The sequence below is a fragment of the Oncorhynchus mykiss genome, chromosome 8 (assembly GCF_013265735.2).
Source record: "Oncorhynchus mykiss isolate Arlee chromosome 8, USDA_OmykA_1.1, whole genome shotgun sequence".
Taxonomy (NCBI): Eukaryota; Metazoa; Chordata; class Actinopteri; order Salmoniformes; family Salmonidae; genus Oncorhynchus; species Oncorhynchus mykiss.
In genome coordinates, this window is record NC_048572.1 from 25,985,327 (window position 1) to 26,006,868 (window position 21,542).

The following is a 21,542-nucleotide window of genomic DNA, read 5'->3' on the forward strand; positions in this document are numbered from 1 at the left end:
TTTTCAAACATTTAAATGAGAGCTCTCAGGAGCCTATAGCGTCATTGTATCACAGGCGATGTGTCCTGCATGGGATTTACATTAATGGACCCAGGAGCCGGCTGCTGGTGGCACGCAAAGCACAAAGTTTGTGTTTGTGTGTGAGATCATTTGTATTTCTGTGAGTAGTATGTCTGTGTGTGTGTGTGTGTGTGTGTGTGTGTGTGTGTGTGTGTGTGTGTGTGTGTGTGAGAAACAAAGGCGACATTGGAGTACGTGAGGATAGAAGCTGGCGCTCTGGGAGAGCCAAGCGGAGGGGGAAGGAGAGGATAAGCACCTCTCCAAAGAGCATTGATTTTTCACAGGCCCCTTCATTTGGCAGACAAGGGAGGGAGGGGTGCTTGGCTGGGCAGAGAGAGCGGGAGAAAGACAGTGAAAGGGGGGATACCCTTGTTGGTGCTCAGATGGGTGAAGTTTCACGTCGCTGGCACATCAAGGCACCGCCTGGCATCACATCAAAAGATGAGCGATGAACACACACTGTGGATATTGTGAATGTCATCATTCAGTCATGTCTCTCTCTTTCAGGCTAGACTTGGAGCTGACTGACAGGACAGAGTCTGAGAGGACTGCTGTTCTAGTAAATCTTTGTCTGTGTGCTTTGCTAGTTTTATTTCACACTTAATATTACAGAAAGGGGCCTTTTTGCAAAGCCCCTTTTCTCCAAATAGGCTAATTGTGTCCAGTTGACTTCATTGGATGCAACAGTCCTTACAAGTTACTCACCCTGGAAAGCCTCTTAGTGACAGCTACACCTTAATTGCCCATCAATTTGGAGAAATCCAGGCATTCCACCGCATGGGAATGAAATTAACTAGCTTTGCCGTGCTTCAAGTACGAGATAGGATCATGAGCATTGAAGAATTGGTTCAATTTTAACATAGACATGGGCCTAGTAATTTATTCCTGGAGTCATGCCAATCTCTTATATTTTGGGGTTCTTCCTTGGGGTAACAGCCAATAGATCATCCCCATTGGCAAAACATTGATTGCAAAACAAACTATTATGCTATTTCTTCCCACAATGACATTAAGTAGTGATGGGTGGATCACGAAACAGGGTTGCGTGTGGCGTCATTCTCTCTATTTTGGTTCCTCTGACCATTTCATGTTGTGCTTAGCAGTTTTTCCAGAGGAGCAGGGTTAGGAAGGTAAAATTTCCACACAGTCATAACTTCCCACCATGACATTAAGCCAGGGAAGGGCAACCAGTACCCCCTTTTGAAGCCCCCCCACCCCAAAATGTGTAAAACAGCAAATTTTCATCTCCACCCCATAGCAAAATGAGCAGAATTGCATGAAATGAGTTAGAGAATGTTTTGCAATTTTCTCCAGCCCATGGCAAAATGTGTAGAATTGCATGAAATTAACTCTAAAATGTAAATAAATGTATCTCTGCTGTCAAGAGAGGGGCCACTAAAATGTTTTGCTCGCAGTGTGTGCCGGGGGGGGGGGGGGGTTATGGATGTGGGTACACAGACCAGAGAGAAACTGCGGCCCCTCACGGTGAGTTCAGATTTTTTTGTGGCCCCCACCCCCATCAAAGTTGCCCATTAAAGCAACATTGCCTGTGTCCCCCAGTGCTCACTATGAAAATGTCAGAGCAGCTCTTTTCATCCGAGCGAAATCCTATATGATTTACTCCCTGTTCCTCTGCCGAGGCGCCTGTTTGTATAGCACTGTGTTTCATTTGAATATCAAAGCCCACGAGAAGGTGCCCAGACACTTTAAATGCCATTTTTTGGGGGTGTCTTTCAAGAACTTTAACTGATTGAGGGTCCACGACGAAAGGAGAGGGTCACCAAAACAATCCCTGCTTTGTCATTACAGGTCCATAGTAATCTCTGTCTTTCAACCTTCCACACCATTGATGAGACGATTACCGGAAAATGTACATTTGCATCTCAGTATACAGCTCTTTTAAGTTTTTTTTTTTTTTTGTTGAATAGCAGACCACTAGAGTTTGTGCAACAAGCTGTGAGTGTTAACATGCCTCTGACGCCCCCTTGTCACATTCCAGCACATTCAGTCTCCATACTGTTCTTCCTGTCAAAGTGTACATGGTGACTATGGGAAATACTGAGGAGAGAGACACACTGGGGCCTCTGGTGACAGTTGTCACAATGCAAAAAGACAAATGGGTGAAAAAAGTATTGTAAATCATTCAGGAAACAAAACATCAAATGCTCTGTTTGACAAATGGGTGACTTGTCCTTGTTGAAACCTTTATTTCAAGGAGTATGCTAAATTCCAATGCTGTGTTCCAATGCTCTAGCTCAATCCAATATCAGTGAAAATCCAGGAATTCATCCAGACAGGTTGTGTCATCTCAATCAATGCATTAAATGAATCATAATAATTGACTGGATTTATATAGGGCCTTTCCACCTACAGTAGGTGCTCAAAGTGCTTTACATAGTAAGGGGGGAAACTCACTTCTTCTACCACCAATGTGTAGCACCCACTTGGGTGATGCACGGCAACCATTTTGTGCCAAAATGCTCATCACACATCAGCTATCATGGTTAAAACTGATATATGTCAATTGGGAATCAGGGGGATGATTAGGTGGCCATGATTGAATGGTGACAGGACACAGGGGTAAAACACCCTTACTTTCACAACCAGTGCCATGAGATCTTTACACCCACTTAACGTCTCATCCGAAAGACGGCATTCTACACGGGCAAATTCCCTTTCACTGCCTTGGGCATTAAGATCTCCTTAGACCAGAGGGAAGAGTGCATCTGGTCTCCCATGTAGGGACTGACCAGGACCAACCCTGCTTAATTTCAGAGACAGGCCAGCAGTAGGATGCAGGGTGCTATGCTGCTGACTTTATCTCCACTAAAATGGAGAAAGGCATTGCCATTGTCCTGGAATTTCTTTCTTTCCTCTATTTGTGCTATGTTGACCTCTCTCTGAGTCAGATCCTGAAAATGAGGTACACCTGTAAATCATGCGAGATCACCCTATATTTTCAAAGGGGCTCCGGGCCATATCAATGGTTTCCTTTTCACAAATTCCCAAATGAATAATTCTACTGAAGGTGTCAAAAATCAAAGGGATGGTAAAACCAAGGGGCAGGGGTGTAGAGGCCAAGAATATTATTCTTGGATTTATGCATTTGTACTTGCACAGAAGAGGTGACCAGCCCATCCCTCCCCTTCCACTGGGAAAAGACTTGAGTAAATCAGCAGTCTATGCAATTTTATGTAGTTAGTTGTTAAACTAAGTTGGCTGAGAGCATTGAGTTCATTCAGACCCCTGACAACAAAATACCTCTAGCCTATAAGCAGATCTTACCACAATGAATGGTTTCTTTCATGCCAGTGACAGAACCCATCTAAATCCTGAATGAAAAAAAAAAACATAACAGTTCTGTTCTATGGTCTTTATTCTTCTTTAATTAATCTCTGTGCGGTTTCTGTGACGTTTATCATCAACCTGCTTTTATGCTCTCTGTCCTCTGCTTATGTAGGAGGAGGCAGAGGCATGCAATGGTCTGATAACACTATCAAGCATCAGCTGAGTCTCTTTATCTGGCTGTCTGGGCTTAACAAATCCACCTCTATCTTTATTTTTTTTTTGTAACAAAGTCAGGACATGTTCCTGCATTGTCTTTCTCAATACCTCATCGTTTCATCTGACAATGAGCTAGAGCATAGCAACAATATCTACATCCCTATCTTTGCCGACACGATGTAAATCTTAACAACAGCAACGGGAGAAACCAAATGCGTTGAGAACTTTGTGGTCCAATAGACATGTTATATGTTCGTATACATTACAGAACTATACCTTGCAACGGCACATGCTGAGAAATCTGGACTTACATCCTCACATGGGTACAAATCCCAGCGTGCATGTGCTGCACACATCTGGAAATGCTGTGTTTCCTTTACATGACCGATCGTAAATTCCGAGGGACGTGAAGTTGGGCAGGAAGTCTTAGCTCATGCTGAAAGAGTAGCATGAATTGAGTACATGCAAGACCCTGTCCCACTTCACGCCTGTGTATGGCATTTCATCAGAAGTTATATATGCCTTCAAGAGGTATCTGCGTGTATAACTTAGAAATAAAAGTGTAGTCCACTAAAAAAAAATTGTCCACTTGAAAAAAAGATTTGGCAAAGTCAGCTGTGCTTACTGAATAGTAAAATGCCATGACAAAGTTCCAACATAAACTGAAATATTGCGGTGCGGTGGTAGAGGTGTTTTTTCCCTGCCTGGTCTTAAATAGATCAATTAAATAAATAAAAAATGGCTATCACTGAGCAAATATTCGTGGTCACCGATTCGATTTCAAGGTATCATCACAGAGTAGCCTATTCAGGCCTCAGGAATAGGCCAACGAACTGTTGCCATTCAGAGGAACCTAGCGTTACTGCTATGACATCACTCCCTTGCTCCTACAAACATACAGTACTGTTAATACCCTGCCTCAGCTAATGGGGATCCATGATAAATAGAAAATACATACAGAAAACCTATTTCTCTTCTATTTTCTCTTATCCAATCCAGAAGATAACATGGGCCTCCTGTACAACACATGGTGAAATGGAGCTACAGCGGAGTTATTGTGACAAGACACCCGCTTCTACTTGTTTCATTCTTAAATGTCTGAGGACAAAAAAACTAATATCTGTGCCCTTTAGCCCAGTCTCTGGTGTTTCCTGCATCAACATTAGTATCTAGTCTAATCATGCAGTACATGGACCTTTTATCATTCATATCAGTTTAAGGTAGGTCAACGTCAGAAAAACAGCAAATACCTCCCCTTTGTACGTCCCCTATTGAATACCCATTGCTCATGCACTAGGTTGATTCTACTGCAAATGGACTACATTTAACTAGGCCAACAAGGTCCACTAACAGATGTGCTCAAATGTGTTGGTACCCTTACAGCTCATTGAAATAATGCTTCATTCCTCCTGAAAAGTTTTGAAATTGAAAGCTATTTCATCATGTATACTTGCATGCCTTTGGTATGTCATGGAATAAAGCAAAGAACCTGTGAAAAGAGATGAATTATTGCTTATTCTACAAAGATATTCCAAAATGGCATGGACACATTTGTTGGTACCCCTTAGAAAAGAAATAACTGGATTATAGTGTTATTTCAAACAAATGTGTTTATTTAATTAGTATCACACATGTCTCCAATCTTGTAATCAGTCATCCAGCCAGTTTAAATGGAGTAAAGTAGTCACTGTGCTGTTTGGTATCATTGTGGTCACCACACTGAACATGGACCAGAGTAAAGTAGTCACTGTGCTGTTTGGTATCATTGTGGTCACCACACTGAACATGGACCAGAGTAAAGTAGTCACTGTGCTGTTTGGTATCATTATGTGCACCACACTGAACATGGACCAGAGTAAAGTAGTCACTGTGCTGTTTGGTATCATTGTGTGAACCACACTGAACATGGACCAGAGTAAAGTAGTCACTGTGCTGTTTGGTATCATTGTGTGCACCACACTGAACATGGACCAGAGTAAAGTAGTCACTGTGCTGTTTGGTATCATTATGTGCACCACACTGAACATGGACCAGAGTAAAGTAGTCACTGTGCTGTTTGGTATCATTGTGTGCACCACACTGAACATGGACCAGAGTAAAGTAGTCACTGAGCTGTTTGGTATCATTGTGGTCACCACACTGAACATGGACCAGAGTAAAGTAGTCACTGTGCTGTTTGGTATCATTGTGGTCACCACACTGAACATGGACCAGAGTAAAGTAGTCACTGTGCTGTTTGGTATCATTGTGGTCACCACACTGAACATGGACCAGAGTAAAGTAGTCACTGTGCTGTTTGGTATCATTGTGGTCACCACACTGAACATGGACCAGAGTAAAGTAGTCACTGTGCTGTTTGGTATCATTGTGGTCACCACACTGAACATGGACCAGAGTAAAGTAGTCCCTGTGCTGTTTGGTATCATTGTGGTCACCACACTGAACATGGACCAGAGTAAAGTAGTCACTGTGCTGTTTGGTATCATTGTGGTCACCACACTGAACATGGACCAGAGTAAAGTAGTCACTGTGCTGTTTGGTATCATTGTGGTCACCACACTGAACATGGACCAGAGTAAAGTAGTCACTGTGCTGTTTGGTATCATTGCGTGCACCACACTGAACATGGACCAGAGTAAAGTAGTCACTGTGCTGTTTGGTATCATTGTGGTCACCACACTGAACATGGACCAGAGTAAAGTAGTCACTGTGCTGTTTGGTATCATTATGTGCACCACACTGAACATGGACCAGAGTAAAGTAGTCCCTGTGCTGTTTGGTATCATTGTGGTCACCACACTGAACATGGACCAGAGTAAAGTAGTCACTGTGCTGTTTGGTATCATTATGTGCACCACACTGAACATGGACCAGAGTAAAGTAGTCCCTGTGCTGTTTGGTATCATTGTGGTCACCACACTGAACATGGACCAGAGTAAAGTAGTCACTGTGCTGTTTGGTATCATTGTGGTCACCACACTGAACATGGACCAGAGTAAAGTAGTCACTGTGCTGTTTGGTATCATTGTGGTCACCACACTGAACATGGACCAGAGTAAAGTAGTCACTGTGCTGTTTGGTATCATTGTGTGAACCACACTGAACATGGACCAGAGTAAAGTAGTCACTGTACTGTTTGGTATCATTGTGTGCACCACACTGAACATGGACCAGAGTAAAGTAGTCACTGTGCTGTTTGGTATCATTATGTGCACCACACTGAACATGGACCAGAGTAAAGTAGTCACTGTGCTGTTTGGTATCATTGTGGTCACCACACTGAACATGGACCAGAGTAAAGTAGTCACTGTGCTGTTTGGTATCATTATGTGCACCACACTGAACATGGACCAGAGTAAAGTAGTCCCTGTGCTGTTTGGTATCATTGTGGTCACCACACTGAACATGGACCAGAGTAAAGTAGTCACTGTGCTGTTTGGTATCATTATGTGCACCACACTGAACATGGACCAGAGTAAAGTAGTCCCTGTGCTGTTTGGTATCATTGTGGTCACCACACTGAACATGGACCAGAGTAAAGTAGTCACTGTGCTGTTTGGTATCATTGTGGTCACCACACTGAACATGGACCAGAGTAAAGTAGTCACTGTGCTGTTTGGTATCATTGTGTGCACCACACTGAACATGGACCAGAGAAAGCAAAGGAGAGATTTGTCTGAGGAGATCAGAAAGAAAATAATAGACAAGCATGGTAAAGGTAAAGGCTACAAGACCATCTCCAAGCAGCTTGATGTTACTGTGACAACAGTTACAAATATTATTAAGAAGTTTAAGGTCCATGGAACTGTAGCCAACCTCCCTGGGCAAGGCAGCAAGAGGAAAATCAACCCCAGATTGAACAGAACGATAGTGTGAATGGTAGAAAAAGAACCAAGGATAACTGCCAAAGAGATGCAAGCTGAACTCCAGGGTGAAGGTACGTCAGTTTCTGAACGCACCATCAGTCGCTTTTTGAGCAAAAGTGGGCTCCATGGAAGAAGACCCAGGAGGACTACTTTTGAAAGAAAAACAAAGCCAGACTGGAATTTGCTAAGACGCATATTGACAAGCCACAATCTTTCTGGAAGAATGTCCTTCGGACAGATGAGTCAAAATTTGATATTTTTGGCAGGTCACATCAGCTCTGTGTTCAGAGACAAAAAAAAAGAAGCTTTCAAAGAAAGAACACCATACCTACAGTGAAACATGGAGGCGGCTCGGTTATGTTTTGAGGCTGCGCCTGGCACAGGGTGCCTTGAATCTGTGCAGGGCACAATGAAATCAAGACCATCAAGGCATTCTGGAGTGAAACGTACTGCCCAGTGTCAGAAAGCTCTATGGAAAGGGCTGAAACTTGCAGTCTGGAGAAGACACCCATCAAACCTGAGACAGCTGGAGCAGTTTTCTCAGGAATAGTGGGCCAAACTACCTGTTAACAGGTGCAGAAGTCTCATTGAGAGCTACAGAAAACATTTGATTGCAGTGATTGCCTCTAAAGGTTGTGCAACAAAATATTAGGTTACGGGTCCCATCATTTTTGCCCATGCCATTTTCATTTGTTTGTTCTTTACAATATAATGTTGAATAAAAAAATCAAGGTCTGATTTCAATTAAATATGGAATAAACAATGGTGGATGCCAATTACTTTTGTCAGTTTCAAGTTATTTCAGAGAAAGTTGTGCATTCTTCGTTTTTTTGTGGATGGGTACTAACAAATTTGAGCACGTCTGTACAAGCTCCACTTAAGAACCAACCATCATCCAGATATATCAAAGAGCTTGGAAATATGTTATGAGGATTCTGCTGCCTAGACACTGATCACAACAATCACTAAACCAGGTGCTTCTATAAGGAACGGTGTGTATCGGGGCGAGACTAGACGCAAATACTTTCAGAATAAACCAGGTTTGAGCATTGACACCCGGATGACAAAGAGAAACCACACCCTCGCTCTATTCAAAACAACAATATTGATTAAATATTCTAAGGGAAGAGGAAAGGGAGTCACAAAAAAAGGTTATTGATTAAAAAGGATTGCCAGCAGTCCAGTAGGCTAGTTCAGTTCCTCCGTTGCTGTTGGGGTGTTTAAGCAGAGCGGCCCACCGTAGTCTGCTTCACGTACTGCGCACATTCAGTTGAGCTCAGTTCATTTAGTAGCTCAGTAGCTGCTCAGCGGCAGTATCTACAGTAGCATCAACAGTTGCGTGGATAGCTCACGGGCAGCTCAGGGTTTCTAGCAATCCAGTTGCGGCCCAGCACAGACCTTGCCACATACACCCGATATCAGACAGCATTCCAATAATTATACAATAGGGCACACAACCATGAGGAAAAGGATAGCGGACCAACCTTAACAGAAACACCTGGTGTCAGACATTGTTACCAGAGAACTGACTGGAGATCATTATGTAGGAAGGGAAGAGAGAGAGAAAGAGAGGGAGGGGTGTAATCAGCACTGTACACACCTTAAATCAATCGTGAAACACAGCAAACTATGGTGACGTGCGCAAAATCAATCGTTAAGTGCAGAATTCTCAAGCGTGAAAATAATTCAAAATGTGAAAACAGTCAAGTGAAGGAAGTAAAATATGTGCTCAGTCAAACCACACTAGTGACAGGAGTAATAACGTTGAGCAGGTTTGTAGAACCCTGTTACATCCTTCCCCGCTGAAAGGTCAGTGTCCCCAATGGCCATAACATAACCCAACCTAAGTCTCTGTTTCTTATGGGGTGAACTCCCTTGGTGGTCCTTGTAGATCTCTTGGTTCATGAAGGTTACATTGGCCATTTTCAGCCCTGCCACAGCGGTCCCCATCTTCAGATTGGAGTCCCATGGCCACCCATCTCCCACCTGCAGTCTCTCCGTGGCACGATGGCACCCATCTCCTGCTCGTGGTTTCTCTGCATCACCATGGCACCCATCTCCAGCTTCCGGCTCAGCACCTGTAGGGACCCAAAACCCAATCCAGGAGACAGCAACAGGGGCTATAATTGTATCTCTCAATGGCGTGTTAGTCAGAGGTTGGCTGGGGGCTTTGTTTAGTCTAAAAGGGAGAGCAACTTCACTCGGGGGTTGTGCTGGTCTCTCTACTGGGAGAAATGAACAAGATTACGGTGCAAAACCCTCTCCCATGACTTTTTCTGGTCTGACCACATAGACCGGCAGTTCTGGGTCAGATTGTTTTACTACCACATGAGGGAGCTGCTCCAAATTGTCTGCAAGCTTACCCCGGCCCCTTGCTCTAATGTCTCTCACGAGTGTCTACTCCCCAGGCAGTAGAGGGGATTCTTCAGCAGGTGTACAGTACATCCTGTAGTGTTGTGCAACGTGTTGTTGTATATCTCAATAATTACCTGCAAGAAATGCCAGCGCCGTCTTTCCGTCTTTCCACTCCAAGCGTCCCCAGCAAACCTATGATCATTCTATTAAATCTTTCACACCCGCCGTTCCCTGATGGATGATAAGGAGTAGTGTGACTTTTGGTTATTCCATACAATACACATAGATTATTTTTAACTGATATTCAAAATGTCCAATAAGCGCCAGGGAGCACCAAAAGGCTGAATTACCTTCTGCCACAGTGCATTTGCAGTAGTAGTCTCCGTCTGGTCCCTAGTAGGGGTGGCCCAAGTATATTTAGTGAAATGGTCTACCATTACCAGCACATTGTGATGAGGGTCTCTGGATGACCTATGCTCAGGTAGTCTATAGACATTAGTTCAAGAGGGGCTGACATTTTGATTGGCACTGAAGGTGCTTGTTTCAGACAAACTGGGGCTTTCGTAAGACACAAGGCTGACAAGTGGCACACCAATTTGGAATGTCTCTGGCTAGGTTTGGCCAATAGAATCTGGCATGGATTAGCGCTGTGGCCTTTTCTGACTCCCAGTATCCTGCCCTCCCATGATACAGTTCCCAGCTGTCTCCCACCAGTAGGGACAACCAGCTGGACAATCTCTACCTCTTTGAGGTCCTGGAATGTCCGACACAACACACCCTCTTTCCATGTAAGATGATTCCATTCCCGGAGCACATCTAGGGCCTCTTTCGACTCTTGTTCCTGTCTGTCAGGTGGCTGCCCTCATCCTCTCCCAGAAGTCACAGCCCACTGGGCACAGACGTCAGTTCAATGTCTATTCCACGTTGGTTCAGCGTAATTTAATTGAAATGATGTGGAAACAATGTTGATTCAACCACTGTGTGTCCAGTGGGAGTGTTTAAGACTCCTTTATGGAAACCTTGCCTGACCTGTGTTAACACAGCACACATTTAGACATCTACTTTTAATGGAAAGGTTTTTGAATGTACATGTAAACTAGGCCTACCATATAACAACCATTTCAGTTTTGTAACTATCTCATATTTTCATTTAAAACTCTTAAAGTACTATACCATGTTTCAGTAATAGGAATGGATCTCTGATGGAGATCATGTAAAAGTGTAGCCTTAATGATCATGCCATTTTTCTCTTATAAGTATGAGAAGATAGAAAGCACAGTGCGGTTCTTGAAGGCTCTTCCTCTGAGCCAGTTATCTCTGGTATGAGTGGCTTGCCGTGTCCTTCTTCTGCATCCTGGTCTTCTGATGGCTTGTTTGTCCTCCACCCCACCCCCACACACAAGCCTTTACCACTTTGGGTGGTATCTCCTGGAATGCCGGGTCTCAGTCCTCCAGCTGGTTTGGGACTGTGTTTTCTGGATGGAAACCTTGAATCAATGCTTTCTGCAACGATTCTGTAACAACAGAAGCTGGAAGACAAGAAGCAAGTACAGGGTGTGTATTTAATAATTAATAGCAATGAAACAAAACAAGACCAGCGTCTGGACAGGAGAAACATAACAACATCAATGCAGACACAGGAATGAAACAGAGGAAGTGACAGATATAGGGGAGGCAATCAATGACATGATGGAGTCCAGGTGAGTCTGACGAAGAGCAGGTGCGCTTAACAATTGTGACAGGTGTGTGTAATGCTGAGATGCCTGGTGACCTCGAGCGCCAGAGAGGGGGAGCGGGAGCAGACGTGACAGTTTTCACTTCTTGGTACATTTTGGGAGGGATTTGTCTGTGGCGCTCTCTGGCTGGGGCTATATCTCCAGTGGAGATCACATGCTGCACTTGTTACATCCATGCCCTCTACTTCTCATCATGTCTCCCTAACCTGCCGCCACTCCCCCAGTAGTCTCTCTCCCTCTGTGGGTGTATGTGATTGTGTGAGTAGAGACAGGTGTGCTGGAGGCTGAGCGTATCCCCACCAGCTGCAACCTGTTCCATAATCAAGACCTCTACAAATACTCAGCCCCACCACTTCCACACTGCCAGATCGTAGCCTCTGCGCATTTGCGTCATTTCAAGCCGTTTGTTCCTGCTTAGATCTTGTTATCCTGTTGTGCCAGTTTTTCCCTAGCCTGACGCTGCTTTTCTCTCTGCTACAGTTCAGTACGCTCTGACTCTGGTTCCTTTCTCCAGTCCCTCGTCTCGTCAGTCCTGCTTCCCTGCCCTGGACCCCCGCTCTACTGCTTCCTTGGATTCCACTTCGGACCTGGTCACCCTGACCCTACTCCCCTTGCCCCCGCCTCAGTTCCTGGTTCCCTGCTACCCGCCTGAGTTTCCCCTGGCCTGCAACCCCATCTCCCCCCTGCTTTTCAATAAATACCTTAGTTACCTTATTCCTGTCTCCTCGTCTGAGTCTGCACTTGGGTTCACCTGCTCTGCCCCGCCTAACAGCACTATGGTTGTCTTCCATAATCTTTACCATGGGCAGCAAATGAAGCCTGGTGCTTTTGTAACAGTGCTTGCAGTTTCATTCTCTGTTAAGGGGAAATGTCTACACCTGTCAGGTCAACTAGTATAGGCTGTTCTGTAGTCGGTTGTTGTATAGGCTGTCTGTTGTTGGTTGTTATACATGTGCTAAACTGTCTTGCAAAGCTTGTTCCCCCACCCTGGATATACTCACATCATTCTCCTGTATGACGTCTGCAGGGTTCACTATGAAGGCCATGGCAAGTTTTTGGTGTCGACGTAGGGCAGTCTCCGATGTTCCTCAGTCGGATAGGCAGCCTTCCCTGCTGGACTCTGAACACAGCTTGGGTGATGAGCAACTCATTCTCAATGATTGGCTCCACTAGACACTGGTAGTTCTTGCCCTCTTCTCCCGCTCTGGTCCGACCCCACACCAGGATTTCACTTTTAACCTGGAGTCTTCAGAGGATAGCAATTAATGGTACGTACATACCCTGTAATCCCATTGGTGACTGCAAACTTTGGTGCACACCTTCGTGGTCTTTACCACACCTACTGCTAGACAAGTCCACTAGAAAGGCACAGTCAAATTGTCTTTTGTCAAGGTGTCCAGGCAGTTTTTTATTATGTTTGTTCCCACTAGGCCATCTGTATTGGCTAAACAATGGTCTTGGACAACCACAATACCACAGTCCGGAATGAGAACATCACCCATTTTCACATCCAACAGTACATACCACAAATATGAAATGTTCAATCCATTAGCTGCTTTTAGGGATAACCATTCTGAGGGGTCTTCCAGTAATGTGCTGGCCAAAGTGTTTCTGAAAAAAACGTCATTGTAACTTGTGATCCTGTGTCCATTAGACAACAGATAGGTAGCCCTTAAAAGGTCAACTGGGCAAAAAAAAAACAAAAAGTGTCTTTAAACTGTAACTGATCAATGCACTATCATACAAATGACTGATTGGCTGAGGGAAATTGATGATAAAAAGATTGTGGGGGCTGTTATGTTAGACTTCCGAGCGGCTTTTGACATTATCGATTATAGTCCGCTGCTGGAAAAACGTATGTGTTATGGCTTTACACCACCTGCTATAATGTGGATAAAGATGTACCTGTCTAACAGAACACAGAGGGTGTTTTTAACAGAAGCCTCTCCAACATAATCCAGGTAGAATCAGGAATTACCCAGGGCAGCTGTCGAGGCCCCTTACTTTTTTCAATCTTTACTAACGACATCTTGAGTAAAGCCAGTGTTTATGTATGCGGATGACTCAACACTATACATGTCAGCTACTACAGTGACTGAAATGACGGCAACAATTAACAAAGAGCTGCAGTTAGTTTCAGAACGGGTGGCAAGATTGCAGTGCTTGAGGTGTCCCTACAGAGCCGGATTCAATCCCAGGATGGCGGCTCACAATTGGCCCAACGTTATCCGGATTAGGCGAGGGTTTGGCCAGGGAGGCTTTCCTTGGCTCATTGGGCTCTAGTAACTCCTTGTGGTGGGCCGGGCACCTGCAAGCTGACTTTGGTCTTAAATTGAAAAGTGTTTCTTCCAACACATTGGTGCAGCTGGCTTCCGGGTTAAGCCGGCGGGTGTTAAAGTGCGCGGTTTAGCGGGTCATGTAGCTAAGCCTTCAACACCATAGTACCCTCCAAGATCATCATTAAGCTCAGGACCCTGGGTCTGAACCCCGCCCTGTGCAACTGGGTCCTGGACTTCCGGACGGGCCACCCCCAGGTGGTGAAGTTAGGAAACAACATCTCCACTTCACTGATTCTCAACACAGTGGACACACAAGGCGTACTCAGCCCCCTCCTTGTACTCCTTGTTCACCCATGACTGTGTGGCCATGCACGCTTCCAACTCAATCATCAACTTTGCAGACAACACAACAGTAGTAGGCCTGATTGCCAACAATGATGAGACAGGGAGGAGGCGAGGGCATTGGTGGAGTGGTGACAGGAAAATAACCTATCCCTCAATGTCAACAAAACGAAGGAGCTGATCGTGCACTTCAGGAAACAGCGGAGGGAACGCCCCCTATCCACATCGACGGGACCGCAGTGGAGAAGGTGGAAAGCTTCAAGTTCCTCGGCATACACATCTCCGACAATCTGAAATGGTCCACCCACACAAACAGTGTGGTGAAGAAGGCGCTTGGCTGTATAACTTTTTGAGGGTCTTGGCACCCATGTCAAATATTTTCAGTCTCCTGAGGAGGAAAGATGTTATCGTGCCCTCTTCACAACTTTCATGGTGTGTTTGGACCATGATAGCTTGTTGGTGATGTGGACACCAAGGGACTTAACTCTCGACCCGCTCCACTACAGCCCCATCGATGTGAATGGGGGAGTGTTCGGCCCTCTTTTTCCTGTAGTCAACGATCAGCTCCTATGTATTCCTCACATTGAGAGAGAGGTTGTTGTCCTGGCACCACACTGCCAGGTCTCTGACCTTCTCCCTATAGGCTGTCTCATCATTGTCGGTGATCAGGCCTACCACCGTTGTATAATTAGCAAACTTAATGATGGTGTTGGAGTCATGCTTGGCCACGCAGTCATGAGTGAACAGGGAGTACAGGAGGGGACTAAACACACACTCCTGAGGGGCCCCCGTGTTGAGGATCAGCGTGGCAGATGTGTTTTTGCCTACCCTTACCACCTGGGGGCGGCCTATCAGGAAGTCCAAGATCCAGTTGCAGAGGAAGGTGTTTAGTACCAGGGTCCTTAGCTTAGTAACGAGCTTTGTGGGCACAATGGTGTTGAACACTGAGCTGCAGTCAATGAACAGCATTCTCACATAGGTGTTCCTTTTGTCCAGCTGGGAAAGGGCAGTGTGGAGAGCGATTGAGATTGCGTCACCTGTGGATCTGTTGGGGCGGTATGTGAATTGGAGTGGGTCTAGGGTTTCTGGGATGATGTTGTTAATGTGAGCCATGACCAGCCTTACAAAGCCCTTAATGGCTACCGAGTGTTACAGGCGGAAGTCATTTAGGCAGGTTACCTTCGCTTTCTTGGGCGCAGGGGCTATGGTGGTCTGCTTGAAACATGTAGGTGTTACAGACTCGGTCAGGGAGAGGTTGAAAATGCTCTGAGTACCCGTCCTGGTAATCCGTCTGGACATGCAGCCTTGTGAATGTCGACCTGTTTAAAGGTCTTGCTCACATCGGCTACGGAAAGCGTGATCACACAGACATCCTGAACAGCTGATTCTATCATGCATGATTCAATGTTGCTTGTCTCGAAGCGAGCATAAAAGGCATTTAGCCCGTCTGGTAGGCTCGCGTCACTGGGCAGCTCGCAGCTGGGATTTCCTTTGTAGTCCGTAATAGTTTGAAAGCCCTGCCACATCCGACGAGCGTCAGAGTTGGTGTAGTAGGATTCAATCTTAGTCCTGTATTGAGGCTTTGCCTTTGATCGCCTGAAGGCATAGCGGGATTTCTTATAAAAGTCCGTATTAGTGTCCAGCTCCTTGAAAGCAGCAGCTCTAGCCTTTAGCTCTGTGCGGGTGTTACCGGCAATCCATGGCTTCTGGTTGTGATATATACAGTTGAAGTCGGAAGTTAACATACACTTAGGTAGGAGTCGTTAAAACTTGTTTTTCAACCACTCCACAAATGTCTTGTTAACAAACTATATTTTAAGCAAGTCGGATAGGACATCTACTTCGTGCATAAAACAAGTAATTGTTCTAACAATTGTTTACAGACAGATTATTTCACTTACAATTCACTGTATCACAATTCCAGCGGGTCAGAAGTTACTATACACTAAGTTGACTGTGCCTTTAAACAGCTTGGAAAATTACAGAAAATTATGTCATGGCTTTAGAAGCTTCTGATACGCTAATTGACATAATTTGAGTTAATTGGAGGTGTACCTGTGGATGTATTTCAAGGCCTAAGTTCAAACTCAGTGCCTCTTTGCTTGACATCATTGGAAAATCAAACTCAGTGCCTCTTTGCTTGACATCATTGGAAAATCAAAAGAAATCAGCCAAGACCTCAGAAAAAACATTGTAGACCTCCACAAGTCTGGTTCATCCTTAGGAGCAATTTCCAAACACCTGACGGTACCACGTTCATCTGTAAAAACAATAGTACACAAGTATAAACACCATGGGACCACGCAGCCATCATACCGCTCAGGAAGGAGACGCGTTCCGTCTCCTAGCGATGAACGTACTTTGGTGCGAAAAGTGCAAATCAATCCTAGAACAACAAAAGTCAAGGTATTGGCGTGGCCATCACAAAGCCCCTGAAAATGTATGTGCAGAACTGAAAAAGTGTGTGCGAGCAAGGAGGCCTACAAACCTGACTCAATTACACCAGCTCTGTCAGGAGGAATGGGCCAAAAGTCACCCAACTTATTGTGGGAAGCTTGTGGAAGGCTACCTGAAACATTTTACCCAAGTTAAACAATTTAAAGGCAATTCTACCAAACACTAAACTTCTGACTCATTGGGAATATGATGAAAGAAATAAAAGCTGAAATAAATCACTCTCTACTATTATTCTGACATTTCACATTCTTAAAATAAAGTGGTGATCCTAACTGACCTACGACAGGGAATCAATTTTTACTACGATTAAATGTCAGGAATTGTGAAAAACTGAGTTTAAATGTATTTGGCTAAAGTGTATGTAAACTTCCGACTTCAAATGTGGGGATGACGTTGTCAATGCACTTATTGATGAAGCCCGTGACTGAGGTGGTATACTCCTCTATGCCATTGAATGAATAACGGAACATATTCCAGTCTGTGCTAGCAAAACAGTCCTATAGCGTCATCTGGCCACTTCCGTATTGAGTGAGTCACTGGTACTTCCTGCTTTAGTTTTAGCTTGTTAGCAGGAATCAGGAGATATAATTATGGTCAGATTTTTCAAATGGAGGACGAGGGAGAGCTTTGTACATGTCTCTGTGTGAGGATTAAAGGTGGTCTAGAGTTTTTTTTTTCATCTGGTTACACGTGACATGCTGGTAGAAATGAGGTAAAACGGATTTAAGTTTGCCTGCACTAGGAGTGCCGCTTCTAGATGAGCATTTTATTGTACGCTTATGGCCATATACAGCTCGTTGAGTGTGGTCTTAGTGCCATTGTCAGTTTGTGGTGGTAAATAGATAGCTACGAAAAATATGGATAAACTCTCTTGGTAGGTAGTGTGGTCTACAGCTTATCATGAGAGGCGAGCAACACCTCGAGACTACCTTAAAATTAGACATCGCATACCAGCTGTTATTGACAAATAGACACACACCACCAAACCTCGTCTTACCGGACATAAGTGTTCTGTCCTGCCGATGCACGGAAAACCCAGCCAACTGTATATTATCTGTGTCATTGTTCAGCCATGATTCGGTGAAACATAAGATATTACAGTTTCTAATGTCCTGTTGGTAGGATAGTCTCGAACTGAGCTCATCCAATTTATTCTCTAGTGATTGCACGTTGACCAATAGAACAGATGGTAGAGGCGGGTTACCCACTCGCCGACGTGGATTTGGGCTTTGTCTGGGAGTAACATTATATCCTTTGCGTCAGACTGATTAAAGAAAAAATCTTTGTCCAGTTCGAGTTTAGTAATTACTGTTCTGATACCCGGAAGAGACGGTAGCATCAAGATTATGTACAAATTAAGTTACAAACAATGTGAAAAAACACAAAATAGCACAATTGGTTAGGAGCCCATAAAACGGCAGCCATCCTCTCCGGCGCCATTCTTAGATATTTGGGACAAATAATTTACTAAACCCTGAACCTCAACTAAATATTGTAATGAATAATGTGGAAATTGAGCAAGTTGAGGTGACTAAACTGCTTGGAGTAACCCTGGATTTTAAACTTTTATTATTTTTTTACCCTTTTTTTCTGCCAAATTTTGTGATATCCAATTGGTAGTTACAATCTAGTCCCATCGCTGCAACTCCAGTACGGACTTGGGAGAAGCGAAGGTCGAGAGCCAAGCGTCCTCCGAAACACAACCCCGTCAAGCTGCACTGCTTCTTGACACACTGCACTCTTAACCCGGAAGCCAACCGCACCAATGTGTCGGAGGAAACACAGTACATCTGGTGACCAAACTCCATGGGACCAACACGTTTATATTTTTGTTCAGTTATAAAGTTGGGAACGTTTTGTTTTCATCCCTTACAGTACCTGGCAGCAATACAAGTTTTTGGGTGTAGGCTGCCAATAAACCTTCAAAGAAAAAGCAGGAAGAAGAGAAGGTCACAATTCCAAGATGGCAGCGCGCTGTGTGCTGGGGTCTATTTGGACCTCTCTGTCTGGTGTTAAAAGTGTGGCCAGCAGCAGCAATATGAGTGTCTTTCAGAGTATAACCAATTACCCTCAACTCTCGGTTTTTGGGATTATTCAAAGTAGAGGAATTCGACAAGGTGAGATTCTCCTTGAATCCTGTTGTAGCCATACGACAGCTCGCGCTGCTAGCAGTAGTGCATTCATTCGGTAAGCTTTGCCCTTCGATAAGGGTTATTTTAGGCGTTAAAGATAGTTGTGGTAGTTGATTATAATAATAAAATCATTTGAACGACCACGTTGTAGTTTAATTTCTTTTTTAAAACTCACTAGAAGCACAAGCTAAATTAGCTTGCCGGTGTTATGCCGAAAATCCCCCCTCGCGAGAACGCGCACACTCGATTCCCTCATTGTTTCGACTTGCTTGCTAGGTAAGATTTCTGCTTTTCACTCCGTTGTCAGTTTACCTTTAGGATTTCGGCAGGCAAGAAAATGGCCTTGCCGAAACACCACACCCACTTTCTATTTTCCTTACTTTTGTGGCTAGAGTCAAATACTTTCTGAGGCACACATCATAGTCAACTTTCTATAGAACAAACTTCATGTCAGGATAGGCAACCGAAATTAATAATTCATGTATGTGTGTTATATTAAACATAGGGAGTAAAATGTAGGCAAGCAATAAACATTCAGAACAACTACTAGTCGAATAAGACATGGGAGAGATCACGAATTCTGGCAAAGAGATTTATTTAGACTAATACACTTGAAACAGCCAAACTGCAGACATTACTAGTGCCTCCCCCGCGATTACACCGCCATACTAAAATTAAACTCAGCCTAACGTGATCATTGACAGCTGCCTTGAAGGACACACATAAAACATACTCTCTGCTACTAAGATCAGTGAAATGTAGGCTAAACTGACAACGGAGTGAAGAATTTGCAATTAATAATTTATGTATGCGCGTTCACGCGAAGGGAGGTGGGGTGATTTTCGGCACAACACCTGTTTGTTATGAAACGGAGGCCTGGAATTGTACTAACTGTGACTGCCTATTTTGTTTGTTTTCAGTCGTGGAAAAGAAAGAAGGCAAAACAACAATAGTAAGTGATAAGCTATCATACCTGTTGGTTCTTCATTGCACACTACTCATTTTGTGGTTTCTGTGGTGATGTGTTGCGTTTCTCTAGCTATGTCAATGTATTGGTTTTAACTTAATAGTACTAGTCAATATGGTGTCCACACATTTCAAGATATTTAAGACCATCTCTATACCATGTTAGCTATCAACACTTGTCTAGCTAGTAAATGTCTACAGTAGATTGGAAGTATTTGTGCGGTGCTTATTTAGTTATTGACTGTCATTGCATTCTTTCTCAGATTGAAGGGTTAACACAGGATACTCCAACCGGACCACAGCCACCCAACCCCACAGCCCAGTGCCCCATCTACCGATGGAACCTGCAGAACAAATACAACTACACAGTAAGTGTTTTCATTGACACCTGACTGAATACTTAGCTACTGCCTCTCGACAGCTCCACAGAAATAATACGGTGGCCATGATCAGTGCTGGTCCACACACTCACATCTCCTATGTGTCTCATGCATTTTATATCAGTATGTGTGCCTGTGTTTCTGTCTAGCAATATGTGTGCCTGTTCTGTGAGCTCAGACCTACAGTAATTCCCTGTGTTTTGTCTTTGTCAGGATGTCCTGTTGCTCAGTCAGTTCATCAGGTCTGATGGAGGAATGCTGCCTCGTAGAGTCACTGGTCTCTGTGCCCAAGAGCACCGCAAGATCGCCATCTGTGTGCAAATGGCGCATAGAGCAGGTACGATACTCTGTGTGTCAGCTCTGGATACTCTACTATTGTGACATGTATTTTCTTCAAGATGGTAAACGTACTCTATTCCAGGTCTTCTCCCCGATCACAAACCACCTCTCCCAGAGGGACACGTACCAAAGAAGCCCAAGCCCCAGCTCAACAGGTAACTAGTGCGTGTGTTTTTGACTCCTGAAGTGTCTCCGAATGTACCTTCTCACACCTGTATTGTTTCTTGTTAGACCTCTCATAACATTACCTTTAACATTAACACTTGTACGTCGTCTTTCGCTAACCTTCTGTTGTCTCTGGCCAACTCACACCTGTGTCGTTTTATCACAGATACCTGACTCGCTGGTCCATTGATTCGGTGAAGCCCATCTATAGGGCAGGGCTGAAGTGGTGTAAAAATCGCATCTCTGTCGGCCACCCAGCTCTCAGAAACAATGTACAATACGGCAAGAAAATCCTCTACCTGAAACATTGACGACATGGGGGCATGTCAACCCACAGCAGTAGGAGTCGGTGTGGGCGGGACATAGAATTGCTGCACCCCATCTATCGGATGTCTATCCCCATGGAACTCCTGCCTCATTTGGGACTCGTCCATTGACTTTGAAAACTAGCCTTTTGAACAGCTGAGGGAGCATTTGTATTTGTCCAACCTATTTAGTGGCTGTTACCCATTGGAACAAGTCATTCGGCGCAATACCCAGAAACAACACCCATTCTGTCATTCGGCCTTTGAAGATGCCCTGAAAATGAACTCTGGAAAAACTAAATTTATCCCAAGAGCAATTGGGCCAGTGGAACAACTGTTTCAATGTAGGTGGTATGTTGACATTGTGTACTTCAAGACAGATGTGCAAATAAAACAGATCTGCTTACTCTCCCTCCACTAGCTGTATACTGTGTGTGATTGCATGAGTAAGCATTTACTGGGCCTATTAGCAGAAGTAGCCAAGTGCATGTAGAAGTAAACTGAATGATTTTTGTTTCTGTTTATTTACGTTAAATAACAGGAAAGAAACATCTCTTGCATAAATATCTCAGTTCTGGCTGCTTTCAGTGTGGGTGGAGATGAAACACTGCTTTTCTCAGATGAGTGGTTGATGGGTTTTTGTTTTTTTCCAGTGT

At 44.3% G+C, this 21,542-nt stretch overlaps 1 protein-coding gene and 1 long non-coding RNA gene across 3 annotated transcripts; one reads left to right on the forward strand and one right to left on the reverse strand.

The window, feature by feature from the left end:
• Positions 1–7,097: 7,097 nt before the first annotated feature.
• LOC110529697 lies at positions 7,098–13,359 on the reverse strand. Of its 2 annotated transcripts, XR_005052847.1 has the most exons (4): positions 12,523–13,359; positions 10,136–11,314; positions 9,920–10,016; positions 7,098–9,508 (listed from the first exon to the last, which is right to left on the reverse strand). It is a non-coding gene; the product is annotated as an uncharacterized LOC110529697 (long non-coding RNA). The 2 variants fall into 2 exon arrangements; XR_002474428.2 differs by lacking the exon at positions 12,523–13,359 and having other exon boundaries at positions 10,136–11,740.
• Positions 13,360–18,268: 4,909 nt separating this feature from the next.
• On the forward strand, positions 18,269–21,303 carry LOC110529698 (39S ribosomal protein S18a, mitochondrial). Its single transcript, XM_021612144.2, has 6 exons — positions 18,269–18,716; positions 19,652–19,683; positions 19,961–20,065; positions 20,291–20,414; positions 20,499–20,571; positions 20,748–21,303. Exons 1-6 carry the CDS (start codon positions 18,563–18,565, stop codon positions 20,890–20,892), a joined length of 633 nt encoding a protein of 210 aa, XP_021467819.1. The 5' UTR covers positions 18,269–18,562; the 3' UTR covers positions 20,893–21,303.
• The last annotated feature ends 239 nt before the right edge of the window (positions 21,304–21,542 follow it).

What these genes read in the sequence shown, in the direction of transcription:
- LOC110529698 (XM_021612144.2), top strand. Translation starts at nt 18,563, where the DNA reads ATGGCAGCGCGCTGTGTGCTGGGGTCTATTTGGACCTCTCTGTCTGGT. An exon ending in AAGAAGGCAAAACAACAATA is followed by an intron (nt 19,684 to 19,960) that starts GTAAGTGATAAG and finishes ATTCTTTCTCAG; the next exon opens with ATTGAAGGGTTAACACAGGA. An exon ending in CCCAAGCCCCAGCTCAACAG is followed by an intron (nt 20,572 to 20,747) that starts GTAACTAGTGCG and finishes GTTTTATCACAG; the next exon opens with ATACCTGACTCGCTGGTCCA.